This window comes from Diabrotica virgifera, chromosome 9 (genome assembly GCF_917563875.1).
Source record: "Diabrotica virgifera virgifera chromosome 9, PGI_DIABVI_V3a".
NCBI lineage: Eukaryota > Metazoa > Arthropoda > Insecta > Coleoptera > Chrysomelidae > Diabrotica > Diabrotica virgifera.
The window spans coordinates 56,197,714-56,221,231 of NC_065451.1; the positions used below are offsets into that span (position 1 = coordinate 56,197,714).

The 23,518-nt window shown below is 31.6% G+C and overlaps 1 protein-coding gene across 1 annotated transcript in view; it reads left to right on the plus strand.

Annotated features, from left to right (window-relative positions):
• Positions 1 to 23,518, plus strand: part of LOC126890957 (dynein axonemal heavy chain 1) — a 148,409-nt gene that overhangs the window by 76,746 nt on the left and 48,145 nt on the right. Inside the window, exons 7-10 of the mRNA XM_050660132.1 lie at positions 5,384 to 5,598; positions 12,400 to 12,567; positions 15,055 to 15,270; positions 19,261 to 19,520. Coding sequence (XP_050516089.1) covers positions 5,384 to 5,598; positions 12,400 to 12,567; positions 15,055 to 15,270; positions 19,261 to 19,520 — 859 coding nt within the window. The remainder of the gene's footprint in view (positions 1 to 5,383; positions 5,599 to 12,399; positions 12,568 to 15,054; positions 15,271 to 19,260; positions 19,521 to 23,518) is intronic.

Below are 23,518 nucleotides of genomic sequence, written 5' to 3' on the forward strand. Positions count from 1 at the left end.
TAATATCCTTACAGTTTTACTTGATTTTTCAAAAAATACTCCAAAGAATACTTAAAAAACACTCCAATACTTAAAAAAAAGTTTGGAGTTCTGAACTCGATACTTAATACCTTCGCGGTTTTACTTAATTTTTCCAAAAGTATTTAAAATACATACATATAATTTATGTGGCATTTTTGAAAAGGTGGTCGAACAATCTTTAAAATGAGGCATCACTCAACCTCTTTTCCATTAAAGATTTTGGGGGTTGTGTCCGCCTACACTAGAAGGTTGATGTAATTTAATTGAAAAGTGGTCTACCATATGCCCCCTCACAGTTACATTTGACGTGTTTTTGGATATTTTTAGATTTTCTATATGGACCAAATTATAGAGGGTGGCACCTTTACAAATTGACACACTGTATATTAAGTTATCGACAAACTAATTAAAGTCGTTATGGAATGGACATTTGAATTATAGTAGGGGGTCCAAATAGGAGGTCGAAATGTACCCAACGCTGTCAAGTTTCTTTTAGTTTTAATGATCTTTGACTTTTTAGTATCACTCAGAAGTCAAAACAACTAAATTTTTTAAAGAAAAAAGGGTGAAAATCAACATATTTATTATTGGTAAACAAAATATAAGCATAAAACAAAAAATATTTCGACAGGGTTATCTCAAGGAATGTCTAAAGAAAATATGTATAAAATTCCAGGTGAGTTGGTTAAGTAGTTTTTGAGTTACAATGTCTACAGGCTTTGAAAAAAGCAGTTTTAGAAAAACGATTTTAAAGTATTGTCAACTTTTATTTTAAATTTTTTTTTCTGTCAAATCGTAAAGTGATGCACACCGGAATATGTTTTTAAATCGCAGGCTAATTTACAAAAGAAAATAAGAAGAGCTGTTGACCGCTTCTCACTACGCTCAAGCGCGCTGGCGCGAAGATGCTGCAAATCGAGTCGAAGGTAGGTATGTAGAGTTGAATATCCCTATCTTAGACCCGCTTTGCAACAGGTTCCCGTCAGCACGCTTGAACGTAATGAAAAACGGTCAACAGCTGTTCTCATTTTCTTTTGTAAATTACTCCGCGATTCAAAAAGATATTCTGGTGTGCATCATTTTACGATTTGAGAGACAAACTGAAAATAAAACAGAAATTGAAAATAAAAGTTGACAATACTTTAAACGCTTTTTCCTCCAAACTGCCTTTTTCAAAGACTGTAAAGATTGTAACTCAAACACTACTTGACCGACCCACCTGGAATTTTGTATATATTTTCATTAGACATTCCTTGAGATAACGCTGTCGATATATTTTTTGTTTTTTGCTTATTTTTTATGTACCAATAATAGTCAAAGAGCTAGTGAACCCTACGACTAACGGTCGTCCTGTAAGGCTAGAAATTTGTCTAGTGATAATTCATAGCACACCAAAGCTAAAAACCATGACCTGGCAGGCATCAGCCGTGCACGTGTATCTACCAGGTGAATCAAAAAGTGCAAATTTAGGGGGCAAAATAAACTTTCTCCTGTAAAGTTTAAATTTAAGTATGTGTTTGAGTAAGTCATTTAGAAGAAATGTGTACAATGACAGGCGATTCTGAAGAGCACAAGACCTTGCGAGGCGAGGGGAAAGATTAGGGGTTTTTCCTAAAATTATTTTTTTTACATCGGAAAAAGTTTTTTTAGGTTTTTGAATCATTCCAAACAGAAAACGTCTCTAGTGATTTTTCTCTTAGGTTAATAGTTTTTGTTATATAAGCGATTGAAAGTTTTGAAAATTGCGAAATCGGCCATTTTCAACCCTAAATCGGACATTTAACTAAAAATTTCAATGTTGGCAAGGTAGATAGATATTCTTTAAACATTGATTGATGAAATCCCAAAGAGTTTTTTGCAATACAATATAGAAAACCCCTTTGTTTTGTAATTGCTAATCAAGCGGGCGATCACACTGTAGTATAAGTGAGGACGTTTGAGTTTGCATAATTTCATTATCTCGAGAATGGGCAAATTTGAAGAGAAATCCTCAGACAGGTCGATTTTTATTCTTAAATTATAATAATAATAATAATAATTTATTCAACAATAATAGGTACAATCTTTTTAGATACTTACATATAAAGTGAATAAATTAACCCGAAGGTCTCCGAGAGGTGTGGATACACCTGTTTCGGTAAATAGGATATAAAATAATAAATAATAACATACTAACGTAAATAACATAAATAACATAAATAGCAACATAATACAATATAATATAATACAATAAATAGATAGGTACGTTTTTTTGTAAATACACAGTTATGTTTTAGTAAATATGATCCATCCATCCAATGGCACTACAGCCCAAATCGAGCCTTGGCCTCCCTCAATAACCTTCTCCAATCATTTCGATTTACCGCTGTTCTTTTCCATGAACGCGTTCCCAGAAAGTTCCTGGCATCCTCATCGACTTCGTCTTCCCATCTCTTTTTAGGTCTTCTTCCCTGCATTCTTGCATTCAGCAATTTTCTGGGGATTCTATTCTCATGCATGCGGACCACGTGCCCTGCCCTGTAAATATGATACGTAGAATAAATAATATAATGAAAACAATAAAATAAATACTTAGTTTAACAATAAAGCACGAATAATTAATTTTTTTTTAAAACAATTATGTATGGCTCAATTAGTTAGCAATATTTTTGAAGAATGGTGTATATACGCATGTTTTATTAAATATGATAAAAATAATAAGCAAAATAAATCAGTTTAAAACAATATAAAATTTGAAATATAGGTATAAAAATTGGTAGTGACTCTAGAGTTTCATTTATTTTTTTTAATGTATGTAGATTTAAGCTACTATAATGATGTCACAAAAATTTCTTGTTTGTTCCATCAGAAATGATTTTAATTTCTTTTTAAATAGAGGAACATTCTTAGTATTTTTGATATCACTGGGGATATATATTATATATTTTTGGGGCTAGAAATAGAAAACTTCTTTGACAGAAGGACTTTGTCATTTTCGGAATCATATAGAGGTGTTTGCCTCTTGTATCATGCTCATGTGATGGTAAATTGTTGTCTGTTTTCATGGTGTGATATTTTAAAGACACACAAAGAAAGTATAATTGTTTCAAGTCAAATATATTACTATCCTTATATAATCTATCTGTAGAGTAGGTGTATGGTTTAGACATAATAATTTTCAGAAATTTTCTTTGTATGATTTCGAGTGGGAGAATGTGTGTTTTTAGGGCGCTTCCCCAAGCCAGTATACCATAACGGAGATGACTTTCTACTAGTCCGTAATATAGTGTGCGAAGGTATATATTAGGTATGTGTTTTTTAAGATGTTTAAACTTATACAAGATAAACTGTAGCTTTTTAATGATATATTTAATGTGAAAGTCCCATTTTAGATATGTATCTATAAAAACTCCTAGATATTTAACATTTGTTACGGGTTTAATATAAAAATTTTGTTTATTATGTGATATTTGAAGGGGTTTGAAAAGATCAGTAGTCAGGTTAGAGTTAAATATTGGTAGATAAACAGTTTTCTTAAAATTGATTGTTAGTATTTTGTAGTCAAACCATTCTTTTATTAGTTGTAGATTAGGACTTTTTGGCGTATATATAATACTAGTGACGTCATCCATCTGGGCGTGATAACGTAATCGGTGATTTTTTTTTTAAATGTGAGTAGGCGTTGTGTGATAGCTCATTTGAAAGGTTATTTAATTCTCTATTCAGTAATATAAACATTAACATAATTATTTATGCAGGGTGTACAAAAAAATTTTTGTCATTAAATTAATTTAGACAAAAAGAACAAAAATATTTTTTGTACACCCTGTATAAATAATTATGTTAATGTTTGTATTAATGAACAGAGATTTAAATAACCTTTCAAATGAATTATAACACAACCCCTACCCTTATTTAAAAAAATCATCGATTACGTCATCACGCCCAGATGGATGACGTCACTAGTATTATATATATGCCAAAAAGGCCTAATTTAAAAATAAAAATCGACCGGTCTGAGGATTTTTCTTTAAATTTGCCCATTCTCGAGATAATGAATTTATGCTAACTCAAACGTCCTCGCTTATACTACAGTGTGATCGCCCGCTTGATTAGCAATTAAAAAACAAAGGGATTTTCGATATTGTATTGCAAAAAACTCTTTGGGATTTTATCAATCAATGTTTAAAGAATATCTACCTACCTTGGCAACATTGAAATTTTTAGTTAAATGTCCGATTTAGGGTTACAAATGGTCGATTTCGCAATTTTCAAAACTTTTAATCGCTTATATAACAAAAACTATTAACCTAAGGGCCGGTTGTTCGAACGCTAATCAACAATGATCATTATTAAATATTTAATTACTGTCACCAAAACTGTCAATGTCAACTTTGTTTGGGTTGCTGAAAACATAATTAATTACAATTATGAGATTTATTATTAATTATGTTAATAATTATTGTTATATTAATTGATTATAGTCTCAGAATTGTAATTAATTATGTTTTAACAATTGACATTGACAGTAATTAATTATTTGATAATGATCATTGTTGATTAGCGTTCGAACAACCGGCCCTAAGAGAAAAATCACTAGAGACCTTTTCTGTTTGGAATGACTCAAAAAACCTAAAAAACTTTTTTCGATGCAGAAAAAATAATTTTAGGAAAACCCCCTAATCTTTCCCCTCGCCTGGCAAGGTCTTGTGCTCTTCAGAATCGCCTGTCATTGTACACATTTATTCTAAATGACTTACTCAAATACATACTTAAATTTAAACTTTACAGGAGAAAGTTTATTTTACCCCCTAAATTTGCACTTTTCGATTCCCCTGGTAGATACACGTGCACTGCTGATGCCTGCCAGGTCATGGTTTTTAGCCTTGGTGTGCTATGAATTATCACTATACAAATTTCTAGCCTTACAGGACGACCGTTAGTCGGAGGGTTCACTAGCTCTTAGACTATAAATATGTTGATTTTCGCCCTTTTTGTGCAAGAAATTTCGTTGTTTTGATTTCTGAGTGATACCAAAAACTCAAAAATCGTTATAACTAAAAAAACTCGACAGAGCAATCACACGTCACAGTGTCTAGAGCAATGACACGATTTTGATAGGCAACCCATGCTGGTCGTGTTTGTCTATGTATGAAATTTAATAAAAAAAAATGTTTCATCCGACAAGCAGATTATGGGTACATTTCGTCCTCCTATTCGGATCTTAGACATGTCATATAGATATAAACTACTATAGTAAGATTTTTTTCGAAGGCTCGTAATGTCTCCAAAATTTAGTTGTCTGTATTATTTACTTATTTTTTGTACCTTTTTTCTCTTTTAGCTTTTACAGTTTTGTTTGATGCTATTACTATTTTTACAGAATATATCGATACGAATATGAGGGATTTTCCAAAAGTTAGAGATTATTTTAGATGGTACAATATCTACGTTCTACCAGAAACCTACAGAGCCATGTCGTACGTGAATGCAGAATGTCATAAAACAGCACAAATGTCCTTGTTTACTGCCAGCTATGGGTCCAGATATGTTTCCTTGGATGAATTCGAATCTATCCAGAATTTAGCTACGAGCGTTGTGAGTTGCTTTTTTAATCTTATATTTTAAAAAAATCTATTGACACGAATTAACTCAGGGTGCGAAATTATTTAGATAAAAGTTGGAAAATAAATAGGACCATAATTTACGAATATTATCAAATATACAGGGCCACCCGTACTGACAGGGTGAAACAAACTTATCTTTTTGTTTAATGGAACACCCTGTATATTTTGTAATTCTGGATTCTTCTCGATGTGTTCGTACTTAAAATATAGGAATTTTGCAATGTTATACTAGGTTTTACCCCCCTTTACGGGGTTTGACTAGTCAAACCCCGATTTCATAAAATTAAATTTCGACCTTTGCCCGACCAACGTAGTCTCTCCTAGGTTTGACTAGTCAAAGGCCGAAACTATAATTTATTTCGGGCTTTGACTAAGACCGTCACTCGGACCTAAGAATTGCCTAGTCAAACCTGTGGAGTGCCTGAAATTCGGGCTTTGACTATAACATATCTATTATACCCCTTCGTTTTTAACTCATTAAAAAATATCTAAAACTAATGATTTTATGGTTACGAATAAAGAGTATATTATTTGCATAGAAAGTATTGGAGAAACTAAAAATTATGCTAAAATAGCATTTCCGTCAGGGGCGTAGAATTTGGGAAGGGCCAACCATTTACATTCCTCCGGAAATGGATAAATTGACTAATTCTAAGCAACTTTGGTTCTGCAGAGTTTTTTAACTTCGTCAATACTTTTTGAGTTATTTGCGATTGAAATGTTTATTTTTTAACAAAGAAAAACAAGTTTTCAGGCAGTTTTTCGCGAATAGCTCAAAAAGTAAGTGTTTGATCGAAACATATGTTCTTAGAAAAATGTAGTATATAAAAAGCGAAAAAAAAAATGGTCATTCGTGAAGCCTATATTCGTGAAGACTCAGTAAAAGCAAAGTTGTAGCTTATGAAAAATACGCTCTTATTCGTCAATTCTAATTCCAAATCGAATATTTTAACGTTAAATAACTAAAACACTAATCAATTTTCGGAGAGAACCCATTAAAACTTTTTTAAAGTGTTTAAAATAAAAAAGCTTTTATGGGTAAGTTGTACATGTAAAAGTTTGTAGATTCAAAACTAAGCGAGTTACGCTCAAAATAAAGTTAGCTCCTTTCTTTTCGTAAAAAAAATCGTGAAAATTTCCCCATATTTATCACTCCAAATGAAATTATTCGATAACGCTTTACAGACGATTTACTTTACTTATGTTTTTTATATGATATGCAAATTTCACCTGTTCAAAGTCCTTATTTTTGGAAGGGTTGTGGTTGAAAGGGCTTGAACGAGTCACTAATTACGAGTGTATGCAAACTTTGAACAGCCATATCTTAACCACTTTTTGTCTTACAGAAAAACAAAATAAACCTAAAATATTTATAAAAGCAAAACCTACATTTCTTTTCTCTTTGAGATTTTTGTATCACTAATAGTTTTTAAGTTGTTTTGAAGAAAGGGCATCATTCCAAATTTTTTCAAAAATAAGCACTGTAAACCGGTCAAACTTGCAGATCATATAAACAATACTTAGGTATATAAAGTAAATCGTATAGCGGTAACGATTAATTTCATTTTTTTACCAAAAAAAGGGGCAAACTTAATTTTGAACCTAACTAGTTTAGTTTCGATTTTATTCGAAACTATTAGAAAATATAAAAATAGAGCTTTTTTTATAAACACTTTTACACAAAAGTCTTAATGAGTTTTCCTCGAAGAGTGATTCATTTTTTGGTTATTTTACGTTGAGATGTTCGGTTTGGAATTTGACGAATAAGAACGTACATTTAATGAACTTCAATTTTGCTTTTAATGGGTCCATCGACCATTTTTTTCGCCATTTTATATGTGCTACATTTTTGCTAAGAACAGTTTTTTACAAAATACTTACTTTCTGAGTTATTTACGACAAACCGCCTGAAAACGAATTTTTTTGTTGAAAAATAAACATATTCACTTGCAAATAAGTCGAAAAGTTAATTAAAAAACTCGATGGAACAAAAGTTGCGTAGAATTAGTCAATTTATTCAGTTCCGGATACGTATTATAAACTTATGTTTTTCCCCCCGAGAAAGGGTCACTTTCACCCCCCCCCCCAAGTAAAAGCAACCAACGGCACACGTCCAACTTTGAAGAGAAGGGTCAGTAGAACCTAAATCAAAATTTTCATGCAATTCTGAGTTGACCCTGAAAATTACAAGGTGTCGTCGTATTTCACGTTCATTATCTTGGGGGTGGTTCCCACCCCTTCTCGGGGGTAGAAATTTTTTTGGTCAAAATAACCCTGTAAGTTGTTAGAGGACGTAATTCTTAGCAAAAATGCTAAACTTTTAATTTGAAAACTCAATACTTTTTGAGTTATTCATGATTGAAAATGTGTAATTTTCATTGAAAAATACACATTTTCGGACGGTTTTTTGCGAATAAACTTAAGGGTTGTAAAATTACAAAACTATATTTATAATGTAAATGTCAAACAAAATTGGGATATTGAGTGGCACGCTTTCTGCAATCGAAGCAACAATCTCACCAAAATTCATCCTAGTTTACCTACTGAGCCTTTTGCTATCAGAAGTTATCCCAATAGAAATATATATGCCATGTTTATTAGATGTCTCTTTAATCATGCCACTCTCAAGTCATACCTCTATAGATTTAACCTATCCGAATCAGATCTTTGCGATTGCAATGGATATGTTGACGATATTAATCATTGGTTGTTTGGATGCAAACATAATGATGTTGCAATTAAGTTTTTGATGCACAATCTGGTTCAAGAAGAAATACCTTTCCCACAAAATAATGCTTCTCTTTTATATTTGTCTCGTAGAAATTCTAAAATTAAAGAAATCATCTGGGAGTTTTTAAAAAGGACTAAGAGGAAAATTTAACTTGCACTGAATGAGTCCGGTTGAATGTGTTTAGCAATAATTATTGTTTTTTTATGTTTATCCTTATTATGTAATATTGTCTCCCTGTGAAAGTTCATTAAGTAGATTTTGCAGGGAGGTAATAAGAATAGAATTGTATAAAAGTTTATATTGAAAAAAAAATTATACAAAAAAAATGTATAAAAAAATTAAATCTTATTAAAAAAAAAATTAAATAAATAAAAAAAAGTATAATAAATTATAAAAAAATAAAAAAGAAAAAAAAAATTAAAAACACAAAGAGGGTGTAAACCTCCGCGGGGTTGATCCGAGTTGAAGCCTTATCGCTGTGTAAAAAAAACATATATTTATTAGCATTTAGTATTAGTATTTAGTATTAGCATGTAGTTTTTTTTGTCGATTTAATTATTTGTAAATTAATTTAAGTTGGTTAGGGCCATGAATGAGGAGTATACCTACTGGTCAATTAAATGTTTCCACTTCTACATATGTATGTATGTATGTGCGTGCATAAGTATTATATGTGCGCACATGTACCTAATGTATTATGTAATGCAATGTATTATATTTGGAATATTGTAGCAAACAGTAATTTATTATCTATCGTGGCTGAATGGATCAAGTAATCCAAAGCCAATAAGGAAGAAAAAAAAAATGTAAATGTCAAAAAAGGATCAATGTCATGCAAATAAAGAGATAAATAAATAATATATTCAACTGTAGTTTTTATTTTTTATAAATTTCTATAGTCCTAAATCTCTTACTAAATCATTCGACTCTTGCTGATCAAATCCGTTATGAACGAAATCATCTTCAATTATACAATTTTCATCTTTGGGTGTTATAATCTACTGTTATTATGATTTTTAATTTAGCTGCAAAACTTAGTGAATAAAATAACTGAAACAAGTAGAACATAGGGACTAGATATAAACACCAGCAAAACCAAGCTAATGATCATCAGCAAGCAAAACATAACTGGAGTAAATCTGTATGTGAACTAAATAAGAATTGAACGTGTCTCACAATACAACTATTTGGGAACTATAATCGATGAGTCGTGGGACAATACTACAGAGATTAAATGTCGAATCAGAAAGGCAAAGAGTGCATTCTTCACTATGAGCTCTCTGTGTTCAAGCGTCATGACATCACTCTAAAAACAAAAATAAGGCTCCTTAAATGTTACGTGTACTCAGTGCTTCTATACGGAGTAAAAACGTGGACATTAAAGGCAGAAACTCTATCGAAACTTCAAGCTTTTGGGCTACGGTTGTACAGAAGGATCCTGAAGATACCATGGACAGACAAAGTCACCAATGAAGAAGTACTACGGAGGATAAACACAACCGCAGATTTAGTAAACATCGTGAAGGGCCGTAAGCTGCAGTACTTGAGACTCATAATGAGGAATAAAAACAGATACGAGCTACTTCAGTGCATTTTACAAGGTAAAATTGAAGGAAAAAGGACCCCAGGACGAAGAAGAATATCCTGGAATGCTCACCTGAGAGCATGGTATAGAAAGACCTCAACACAACTATTCCGTATAGTAACTAAAAAAGTCATCATAGCCAGAATGATCGCCAACATTGACAGAAATAAGTTGTATTAAAAATGGTTCATTTAAGTGAAAAAGATCGTATTGAAATAATAATGATAATCGGTTATGGTGAATTTTCATTTTTTGGAAGTGAATTTTCCAAATCGATGGATTGGACATAGAGGATTCATAGAGTGACCCGATCATTCTCCGGACCTCAAGCCGTTGGATTTTTTTCTTTGGGGTTATCTAAAATCGCGTGTTTACGTTAGCCGACCAAGTTGCTTGCAGGATTTGAGACAAAGAATCATTGATGAATGTGAACTAATACGTGGCGAAATCTTGCAAAAAGTGACTCACGAATTTATTTATAGGCTTGCACGTTGTCAGGAGATGAACAGAAAACATTTTAAACATTTGAAATTATTCTTTTATTTTTAATATCATTGGTCTACGTAAATAAATTAACCTATTTTTTAACTGTAAAGAGATTTATTTCTTGTTTTAATAGTTTTTTCTTCCAAACTTGGTATGTATGAATTAAAAATAACAAGTTTTAAAATCTGCAAAAGAACACAGGGTGTCCCATTTAAAGTAAATAAGTTAAGGGTATTTCCGGTGAAACCGGAAGTGGAATAGTAACAAAAAATATGGCATCAGATGACTTTTGCGTCACTGTACTTGTATTCAAAGTTTCATAAATATTGTTCTTTTCGTTTCAAAGATATTTGCTTGGTTCCATACTTCATCCCAACTCTGTATATGTAGGGGAGACCGGGGCAAAACGAGGCTCGGGGCAGAACGGGAAAAGCATCGGTATGCATAACTTATAGTCGTCGTAATATTGGCAATAGCGCCATTCGAACGAACGTGGGTTGACTCACTTCAGTCATTAGAAAGAAACTTCTAGTCACGTAGTATGCTTCTTTACAGACATAAAAACCGTTTTCTTTTGTTTTTTTTTTAAATTTGGTGATACTTATAGAAGTGCTATAAGGGGAGTAAGCAAGTTTTATCACGTTTTTCATTCAAATATGATATATATGTTACTGAATTTTATTAATGCGTGCTGTGCTGTGTGTAATTGTGTTATATCTTTTACGTTAGAAATTACTAATTTTATTTAAAATGATGTCTGTTGGTGCAAAGCGGTCAGGGCAAGATGGGATATTATTCCATCTTGCCCCGCTCTTCAAAATTGCCGCTACTTTACAGCATTTAAACTTTGTGAGAAAAATATGATTAAAACTGACACTAATAAAAAAAATCAAAGAAAACTAAAGAAGAAAACGAGATGGACACTGATTCATCAAAAGTTGATGAAGATTTTGGTTGCATCTGCTGTGGATATTTATATTTGCAGTCAAGTGAAGGATGGGTAGTGTGTAGTGTCTGCCATGGATGGGCTCATAATTCCTGCATAGATGTTGATGAAGAAAACGAAGGTGCTCATATTTGTGAACTCTGCCAGCCTGACTAAAATACATTTCTATCTTGCCCCGTAGCATTTCGGACTGATAAGTTAAGTTTTTTATAACCAAATAACTAAGCAATTTGGATTATAAATAAAGTAAGTTGTATTGAGTTTAATAACAAGTGATCCTGTCTGACTTTGTAATTTTTTAATACACAGTTTAGTTTCCTTTCTATGATTTTTTTTCTTAAGTATCCCGTTCTGCCCCTGTCTCCTCTACATAAATAATGTCCCTAATACATACCATTGGGTAGACAACTCAATAAAAAATAGTAATCTCCCATTTAACATTACCTACAGTCGGAAAAATGAACATTAATAAATACAATTTATTTATGTGACATTTCAACTTGACGCTTATGTGTCAAACGAAAGAAAGACTTGCATCTCGGGACACAAATTTAGGGTCCTGATCATAAGCGGTTATAACCGATGTCAGTCGAAGTCACGCACTAGTTTGAAGTATTATTAAATTTTTATTTGCATTTTTTTCATACAGTAGGTTTAATGCATTTTTAACAGTGTCTCTATTGTACCATTATTATCTAATAAAAATTGCTACAAGACCCTAAATTGCCGTCCCGAGATACAAGTTGACTTTGAGGTTGGTTATCTTGAAGACGGTTTGAGATATCGAAATGCCGTTTTCAGATTTGGATTCAGGAGACAAAACTACATGGGGATCGATTAGCAGATCTGCTTCAAGTATTGCAGGGACGGCAACGCTTGAAAAAACGAACTAACGAACGAACGGACAGAGTTTATGAATTTGCAAACGAAAACAAAATTTTCGTTGAAAATATTTCGTTCTAAAAACTGTTTGCTTTGCTATTCGACTATAATATTAAATTCTAAAATACAATAACTTTTTTAGCTATTAAAACAATTAAGAGGACCGTGGATTGAGTCTATCATATACAACATTCGTATGTGTTTAGGAGATATAGGTAAAGGATGGTTTGATATAAACGAGAAAGTCTTCGAAACATATGAGATTTCCAAGTTAAAACGATTCATGGAGTTGGTTAAGTTCAGAATGCAAGTAAGTTTAAGTTGGTTAACTTTGAAGTTATCCAGTTTTAGTAATAGAAAATAAACAGCATAGAGTTTATAATATTATTTCATAAACTTTAGATAACAAAACTCGGCGTTTAAAATGGCAAAAGGTCTAGATAACCCTTTCTAAGTGAGTTTATTTAATAGGTTTGTTCCAACCGATATAGGGTATAACAAAAATGCAGGTCAAAAATTAAATAACATATTCTGGGACCAAAAATAGTTTGATTGAACCTAACTTACCTTCGCACAAATGTGCACATAAAAAAGTTACAGCCCTTTGAAGTTACAAAATGAAAATCGATTTTTTCCAATATTTCGAAAACTTTTAGAGATATTTTATTGATAAAGGACATGTGACATTCATATGACGGGAACATCTTAAAATAATAACGATGAAATTTGTGCACCACATAAAAATTGTATGGGGTTTTGTTCATTTAAGCCCCCCAAATGTACGTTCCAATCAAATTATTATTGTGGTACCATTAGTTAAACATAATGTTTTTAAAACTTTTTTGCCTCTTAGTATTTTTTCGATAAGCTAGTTTTTATCGAGATGCGGATTCTTTTTATATGTTGAAAAATATACCTAAAAAATTCAAATTATAAATATATTTACACTCAAACTCCGGATTCGGACAACGTTCGAAATTTTGACTAACTTCGCGATGTGAACAACGTGAATAATTACCCACGTCGCAGAGTGAGCATTTTATTCGGACATTGGCCGAAGCAAAATACCCAGAACGCGTTGTGGGTAAACGAAAGTACTCAATTGCCGAAATAAACACGTTCACCGGAGATTGAGCAGAACCATAATACCCATAACCCGACGTGATTAATCTATTTTACGGTATTCTCACGGTTCAGACGTGCAGTTCGAGACATGTCACTCCCATGTAATAAATTTATTAATAACATCGATGTACCTGATGATTTTTTTCTAATTCTGTAAATAAAGCAGTTTATAAGGGGGTCAAAAAATAGTGAATAACCCTATACATTCATTGGGGCCGACCGACCAACTCTGACCCGTCATACAGCTGACCGACTATGATAACTTTTATTATTTATATTCAATTTAGAGTGTCCCTACTGATTTTCAGCTTTAGTAAATGGATATAATTACCTTCGTAGGAAAGCAACTTTGATACCCTCTCAGTAACCCCTGTTCTACGTTTCGCTTGACCGACCGCAGTATGTTTCTCTACACAATCACAGTAATCAACTGTGAAAAATTTAGCTTTAGTAAATTCAAAGAAATTTTTCAGCGCTGCCTCTCCGTCTATGATTGGAAGCACACATTGGTCGAACATCTTCTTTTCCAAATAATTTGGCATGTTGCTATATTGGTCCGCATGTTATATAGGCATATTACCATCAATTTGGGATCATCTTGTAAAGTGGTGTTTATATATCCATGTCACTTTACATGAGCTTAATAACTATTTTCCCTAACTCCCCAATAGTTACAGATTTGATTCCGTGTTTTTGCTTTAACCCTTAACTACAGAGATGCGGTATTTTTTACCGGTGGGTATTCCCAAAATGCGGATTTGGTGGTAACCTCACCACTTACAAGTTCATGTGTCTCTGTACCTCTCGGGCAGTTTGTATAACAGTGCTAGTCAACGCGTGTAGCGTGTAGTATCAATATTTTCTTTTGTAGCACACATCAAAAATCTTAACCGGTAAAAATTACCGGATGTCTGTTTTAAGTAAGTATTTTTATGTGGGTACTATATTTGTAAATGTGAAATGTTTATTTTATTTTTTTCTGTTTTTAGTGAAAAAGTAAAGAAATGGACTGTGGTAGGCATCCTGGACCTTCAATGAAGGTTAAATTTGAAGATACAAATTTTGAGGCAACTTTCCAAAATGGAATTGCCATTTAAGCCTATAAAAATTTTACCCCTTGCAGATTTTTTTCATGGATCTAAAAATTTTCGAAAATGCTATTTTATGTTTCCTTTGTGATTCTATGTTACGTTTATTTGTTAAAAAAAAGTCTAAATTTTTGTTCATAGCATTTATGGTCGTTTGTTTAAATAGACAAAAAATGTTACCAAATTTTCTACTTTAATAGATTATTCTTTAAAAATCTTTTATTATATTATTAAAATCACTTATTTTACCATTTTTCTAATATCTGGAGACTCCAGAAAAACACATAATGCATAATTTTTTTGTTTTTTATTATTAACTTTATTTTTGACTCTATTTTAGAATGACCGGTAAAAAATACCGGATATCTGTTGTTACTTGCTAATAATGGGATGTCTGTAGTTAAGGGTTAAGATATCAGCTTTTTTTTATCCCTTACTAATTTATAGTTTATTCCAGAAAATATACAACATTAATACAATAAAATATTATATATTATTTATTTTAGTGTTTTAGAATATTTAACTATTTTGCTCTTAATTTCAAGATCTTCTAATAATTATAATCAAATCTTTCTCAATTTTAGCATACGCTTCGGTTGTTAGTGGAAAATTCCTTAAATACCTTCATAGCTTTGGTGGAAACTCCTTGTTTAACTTGTTTACAAGTTGAAGGTGATTATGAATGGGGAACTGATTTAATTAGCAGTCCCTTCATATCCAAGACTCAGCCAATATTCAGTCTACAGTTAAAAATGCAGGAATCTGGAGCATATTATTCGACAACTCCAGAAAATTTTCAGGTAATGAAATTTGTTAACATTAGGTTGTAAATAATAAATTTCCAAAAATGAATAATCCATTTTCAATTTCGTTGCAACACGAAAATACAGCCGTATCATTATTCTAGTTCAATCAGAGAGTGCAGCAAGCACCTCTACCGGTTTCGAAACTTATTAGTCTCTCATCAGGAGGCACATATGCTGCTCTCTCTGATTCAACCAGGACAAACCTCGGAGTGCAGTGACGGATTGCAACGAACGAAATGGCAGGGATGCCCTAGCGGCAACTGCTAGCAAAAGACTAAGTTTTCAATCTAATAGCACATAAAACAACATCAAAAAATAGTATATTGTACAACAAGTGAGAAAAAAGACATATTTCTCACGAGCGCAGAAGTTTGTTGGCACGAGCCGAGATACGAGGCGAGGAAGAGGGGTTTATTCATTTTTGATTTACATGTTTACTCTGATTGGAGTAAGAAGGGAACCATTCTCGTTGGAACTTTACCGCGCTGAGCAGATGGGACGTGAATTATAAATTGTAAAATTTCCTCATTTCCTCGGAGGTGTAACCAGAGATGGTTACCATTGTTTTCAATCTGGTAGGATGTATAGTAACTTTTTTTATGTTGTTTTATGTGCTATTAGATTGAAAACTTAGTCTTTTTAATAAATTTCCATTTAAATCTATTTTTTAAGTACATCACGAATTTAAAAAAACTTGATACACACAACAGGCTGTTACGACTTAAGGCATTTTTATAAAATACAGTCATAAGATTTTAACTATAATTGTTATCCTAGATACAACTCAAACTTGAGTAGGTGTATACAATATTCTGAACTATTCTGTAGGACCTGATTAACAATATTTTTTCTCAATTCCCTTTTTTGCTTTTATTTTCCAGTTTCACCCTCACGTGTTTAATGTCTTCTTGAACTTTATTAATGCAGGTCCTTCTGGGTACGGACTAACTATATGATCATAACTAATTTAGGCATTCTGTTCGCTGCTATTTTTTCTACATGCCCCAATCATCTTATCCTGATGAACCTGGTGATGGCAGCTTCTCTTTACAATATTTTACTTCTTATTTTACCTACTCATTATAGCTAATGTACTGTTATGAACTGCTTTTTATTACTTTCATATCAATTAGTCGTTATTTGATTACTCCAATTAATAATTTAATTAATTATCCAATTGTTGCAAATCATAAAAAAAAATTAAGAAAAAATCTCAGGGTGCCTTTTTTTATACAAAAAAATATCTAAATTATCTTATGTTATACTTATCTTCTCTCGTGGTTTCAGTATCTCTTAGTTGATTCTTATCGGGAGAAGCATAGGAAAGGGAAATAAATAGAAATACATAAATACACATACAGAAATATCTTTTATTATCAAAATCAATACTCTAAAAATCGATCAATTAAAACCTGTGGACATAGCTGTCCGAAAGAAATTTTTACCACTTAAATTTATTCTAGGTCAAATAAAAATTTATCGGTTTGTTCCCGATGACTTTGATATAACAAGCTAAACAAACAAATTTAGGTGTTCGCAAAATTACTTATACTTCCTATTTAATTTTTGAAATATTGAAATCTTAATTCATATGCTTTTACTCAAAATTTTAGTTTACGAACATAACAAAATCTTTCCGAAACAGCTCTCCCTTGTTGACTATGTTAGGCTACCCATCAAAGCCCTCTCCGTTCTCAAGCTTCAATCCAGCAGCATACCAGCACTAATTCTCCAAAAAACAACGAGCCAGGCCTCTTTTAGCTAGTACTCGATTCAAACAACTCCAAAATTCTCTCCTCTCCTTCTCACAATAATACAGAATCAAAAAGGTTTTTCTTCTCAATTTTATCTGTCTCTCGTTCCACTTTTCAGCTCCACTCTCCACTATCAAACAAACACTGGTATAGTAGGAAAAATGAAAGAATACCCATGAACGAACATATAAAACACGCTGTATTTTCCTGTCACCGTGTCACACAAAAAAATGGCCAGCGCAAGTACATGTAATAATTATTGTTACATGTACTTGCGCTGGCCAATTTTCTTTGTGACACGGTGACAGGAAAATACAGCGTGTTTTATATGTTCGTTCATGGGTATTCTTTCATTTTTCCGACTGTACTTGCTTTTTAACTATCCACGAAAACATTGACTGCTCTTCCGCGATGCCGATCACATAATAATCCCTCTTTCCAAAACCATCTGAAAATTCAACCTTCTCTCCTTCCCATTCCAAATTGCCAAACTAATCAGAGACATTTCTTCTTCTACATTCTTTTTTTCATTCGAAAAAACCCACTCATACTTTTAAAAATATTCCTACCATCATAATAATTACTTTCGGGAAATTCTACAAAATTTACTCGGGGTTAAACAAAAATAGACTAAAATTCCAAAATTAAAGATATAAAAAAATACAAAAAAATAAATATTTTTAATATAAATAAAGATATAAAAAAATAAAAATTTCTGTGCAATTTATTTAGGTATAAGGAATTTAAATTGATTAGTAGGTATTAATTAAATACAGTTTAAAATTTATCACATAGGTACCTATTATAATTAATCGTCGTTTGGAAATTGTGATTTTTATTTTTAGGAAAAACTGTGCTTGTAGAAAAAGTATAGTGTGAAACACGTGCAGAAAGGTAATTTCTCACTCGTTTGAATTGCGGCACTCGCTTGCGCTCGTACCGCAACTTTTCAAACTCGTGAGAAATTAGTACCTTTCTGCACTTGTTGCACAATATACTATTCTACGACCGTTTAATAACATGCTCATTATTCGCTATTTTTTCATAGATAATAGCACCCATTACTGTACCCGTGAGTAATAATTCATTACACACGGGCTGAAGTTACTCACGGGTGATTACTCACGGGCTGAAGTTGGATTCAAGTGGCGCATGCCACTTTTAATATTAATCGTATATAACCTGCAAATAAAATTACTTAAACTTGTTTATTTAATACAATAATTATTGTAATTTATACCAATAATCAACTTCAAAAAACTTTTAAAGGAATTTTAACTGTAACACTGTCAGAAGGTATATTTTTTACGTTTATATCTTGTTTACTAAAAATTTTGACGTTTATCATTTAATTTAGTGACAGTGACATTAGCGCATTTTGTTTATGTTAATTGAAATTTATAATTAATATTGTGTTTGTTTTTCAAGTTATATTGTGTTAAATATGTTATAACATATTATGTATAGTTATATTATTATATTATATTATATAGGTAAATGTACATTATAACTATATATATGAAATACTTCCACCGACAACAGCCATTTCCTATTTATTAGATTCACTGACAGTAGGTACAAATTTAAGCCTATAATTTTTCGGAAACGAATAGAACTTATATTGACTATTTCTAGTTGTATTTTTACAATAAATAAGAATTTAGTAATAGTAGGCAACCAATTATTCAGCCACGTACTAGGGGTAAATAGCATTTAGGTATTCTTGTAAATTATTATAATTTAAATCTCGAGTAGTTGATAATTAAATTTTTTATTAATAAAAATAAAAAAAGGTCGTAGAAAAAGTATAGTATTCTACTCGCATGTAATGGCTATTACTCACTCTGATGAACTTCATTATCGTGAGTAATAGCCATCATTACATGCTCGTTGAATAATATACTATTACAACCAAAACAGTGTAATATTTAAATAAAATAATTGTAATATGTTAGTTTGTTATGTATTTAGAGTTAGAAATACAGAAAAAATTCCTTTGATTGAAAAAACAAATTTGTTTGTTTTTAAAATAACAAAATATCTTTCTATTTGGCTCGGTCAAAGCCATCAAATTCACAAAAAAAAAATCTGGAGAGAACCACGTACCATTGTTTATATTTTTTCGTTTTAGTTGTATGCTATCTACCTCCACGTTTGCTCTATCGCAAATCCAATAAGTCTGTGACCAATATCGTTGGAGTAAGTAGTCTAAACATAAAATCATTTTCAGATCATTCTATTGAAACTGTTCGACGAAGCATTAAAACAAACGCATCAGATCAAACAAGTCCATCCATTCTTGATGAGCAACTTACGATTTCCGAAAGATCTTAATTTATCTTCGGTTGGACTACTGGCTCCAGAAGTTTGCCAAATTCGAGACCGATTTGTACTGGCTTACGAGAAAGCTCTGATACCTCTAAAAGCGTATGCTGAGAAGTATAATATGCATTTGGAACTCTTCAATATGGACGTAAATGCATTTATAGAGTAAGTAACAGTTTATAATTTTGGAAGTTATACTTCTTTAGGCACGATGGGAGTGAAATTTAATATGCGCGAATTCATCAAAAACCTTGTTCCCGGCGCAGACGCATTATACCTTTGCTCTGATTAGGTGTTCAAATGCCATGACAGTAATAATTGTTCAATATTCAGGTTATGATAAACAAATATTGTATATTAGTTTTTATTGTTGTGAGGACACAGACAAAAGCAAGTTTATATGTTGTTCTGAAGCTATTTCCTTGTGGCATTTTTATGACTAATTATTTATATGGGAAATAAGCCACAATTAAAATGAAAAAAATAATTTTATTAACGTTTCGACGCCCAAATCGGGTGCCGTTGTCAAAATACAAAATATTACTAAAATAAACTAAAGTGTTGTTGCTAAGCAAAAAAAAATTCTTCTAATAATTTATTTAATCTCACTCATTTATATTGGCAATTCAGACATATATTATAGATTTTAAAGTAGAAGACTTTAAAATGATATTGCCAATATTTATGAGTTGCGTTCCTGGGACGACTTACTGAAAGATAGTTCATTCGATTACATGAAATTAACCCCAACTCAAGAATATCCGTCATAAAAAATTATAGCATGTGATATGTCTTTAAAAAGACAACCAAATGCAACGACAGTAAAATTCTCGCGTTAGAGACTTCATAGTAAATCACAAGGGAAAACCAGGAAAAACCCTGTGATACTATCCCGACATCGTAAGTATTTGGTCTTACATTAATTTACTCTCAAAAAATAATACCAAATTCTTCGGTTAAAATTAAAAGTTAAAAGAGGAAATGAAAGCTTTAAAAACTTTAAGAAATGATGACTCCATAACAATCCTACCAGCGGATAAAGGCAATGCAACTGTAATAATGAATAAAATACAATATGAGGACAAAATTACATATCTAATTACAAATGGACCTTATAGCAAATTAACGAAGGATCCAACGAAGACACTGGAAAACAAAATATATAGAGCTTTATTCAAATTTAAAAATGATCTAACATACTATCAAAGAAAATTAATGACACCTCACTACAGTAAGACACCACATTTTTATGGAGTGCCGAAAATTCATAAAGCGAACATACCACTTAGACCCATTTGTAGTACCATCAATTCTCCTTGTAGTGAACTATCAAAATTCTTATTAAACATTCTAAAACCATTTGCTAATAATGATGACACTTTTATAAAAAATACAAAACATTTTTTAAACAAATTATCAACTATTGAATTTAATCCACATAATATTTTAGTAAGTTTTGACATAAACAGTTTATTTACAAATGTACCATTAGATAAAACTTTAAACATAATCAAAACGAAATTAGAGAATGATAATACATTGGCAACTAGGACAAGACTAAATGTATCAGCTATAATGGAGTTATTGACATTATGTACCCATAATACCTATTTTCAACTAAACAATGAATTCTATAAACAAAATTTTGGTCTAGCAATGTGCTCTTCTTTATCTCCATTATTGGCTAATATATTTATGGAGGATTTCGAAACTAATATTATTTCTAAACAAAATTTAAAACCCACAGTATGGTGGAGATATGTAGATGATGTGTTTTCAATATGGCCTCATGGATCAGAATTGTTGGATACATTCCTGAATATTATAAACGATCAAGAAGAGACAATAAAATTTACAATGGAAAAGGAATACAATAACAGCCTACCTTTCCTCGATGTTTTGATCTCAAAGAAGGATATTGGATATGAGACTCAAGTGTATAGAAAACCAACACACACCAACAGATATCTCAATTACAAGTCAAATCACAACATCAACGTTAAAAAGGGAATCATTAAATCCTTATATGATAGAGCCAAAATTACTTGTTCTAACGAAAATTCCTTTTTAACAGAAAAACAATTGTTAACATCTGTTTTATTAAAAAATGATTATCCTTTATCGTTTATAAATAAGGAATTGTCAAGATTGGATCGAATGGAACAGAACAACTTAGAACGGGATCCTACAACATTCACCAGAAATAATACGAGGAAAATATCAATACCATATATAAAAGGACTATCCGAGAAACTTAAAACAATAGGAAATAAATTCAACATTTCAACAACATTCAAAACAACAAACACATTGAGATCTATTCTATCTAAAACTAAACCTAACAATGATCAAGAAAGAACAAAAAATTGCATTTATAAAATACCTTGTGAATGCGAACAATTTTATTTAGGTGAGACATCAAGACCATTAGACGTTAGAATAAGTGAACATCAATCTTATATTAAAAATAGAGAATTTGAGAGATCTCAAATATGTCAACACGCATGGGATAATGAACATAGAGTTCAGTGGAGAGATTCAAGTATAGTCCTGAAAGAATCAGATAGTAAAAAGAGAAAAATCAAAGAAGCGGCTCTAATTATGCTAAATGAAACCAATTGTGTCGCAAATTCCTCGGTAGAATGCAGTAGGATGTGGTTACCCATACTGAAAGAGGAAGTCAATAGAAAGAAAATACCAAGATTAGTAAGTCAATAATATCGAGCTAGTACATATTTTATATTTTAGTATTACTTATATATCTAGTATTATTAATATTATTTATAATTTAAACATGTTACAAGTCAGAATTTGGTATTATTTTTTGAGAGTAAATTAATGTAAGACCAAATACTTACGATGTCGGGATAGTATCACAGGGTTTTTCCTGGTTTTCCCTTGTGATTTACTATGAAGTCTCTAACGCGAGAATTTTACTGTCGTTGCATTTGGTTGTCTTTTTAAAGACATATCACATGCTATAATTTTTTATGACGGATATTCTTGAGTTGGGGTTAATTTCATGTAATCGAATGAACTATCTTTCAGTAAGTCGTCCCAGGAACCCAACTCATAAATATTGGCAATATCATTTTAAAGTCTTCTAATTTAAAATGTATAATATATGTCTGAATTGCCAATATAAATGAGTGAGATTAAATAAATTATTAGAAGAATTTTTTTTTGCTTAGCAACAACACTTTAGTTTATTTTAGTAATATTTTGTATTTTGACAACGGCACCCGATTTGGGCGTCGAAACGTTAATAAAATTATTTTTTTCATTTTAATTGTGGCTTATTTCCCATATAAATAATTAAGCAAGTTTATAATTGTAGTAACTTTTTAAATAGTTTTTAAAAGCAACAGGTACGTAGGGGAAGTCGGGGCAAAGTGAACCAGTTCAGATTTGTCAAATAATATGACTTATAGGAAAATAATAATTACGACTATTTTTTGTTCATACGATAGCAGAACCATTTGGCTACATAATCCAATACCTAAAAACTAAAAAACAGTTTTATGTAATATGCTGTAAATATATTTCCCAAAAGTCGCAAAAAGTTCACTTTGCCCCTCAGGCGGGGCAAAGTGAACTTTGGTATTGGGGCAAAGTAAAACATATCAGATCAATTAAATATTTAATCAGGAAATACAATTAAACAAACTTAAAACATAAAAGATTCTATATAAACTGGATTTTTCCATATCTGAATCTTTTAGAGCGAAGCTTTCCCATGATTTGAGATGCAGTTATTACCCAGATATCATCTACCTCTGGAAAGACGAAGATGTTCCAGTTTCCTCTGTACTGTCTCAAAAATTTTACTTCATACCCGTTTTTTAACGGATCCTTGACTTGGGCAACAAATTCTTTCTTTATTTTATCATTAGTTAGTTGAACTAATATAAAATCTTCGGCAAACACATTTTTCGTTGGAACTGCAGTAAGCTGGTCTGTTTGCAAAATTTCAACATCTTCATCACTGAAGGTTTCCGTGTCAGTGGAATCTTCGCACAAGTGGGCATCATCAACATCATGGTCTTCGGAGTCAGAAGATTCTGGAACAACAATTTTTCGTTTAACTGCAACTTTTTTTTCTTTTTTCACTATTTTTGCCTTCTGTTGTTCTTTTTCTGCCTTCATATCAGCAAGGTAAGGGG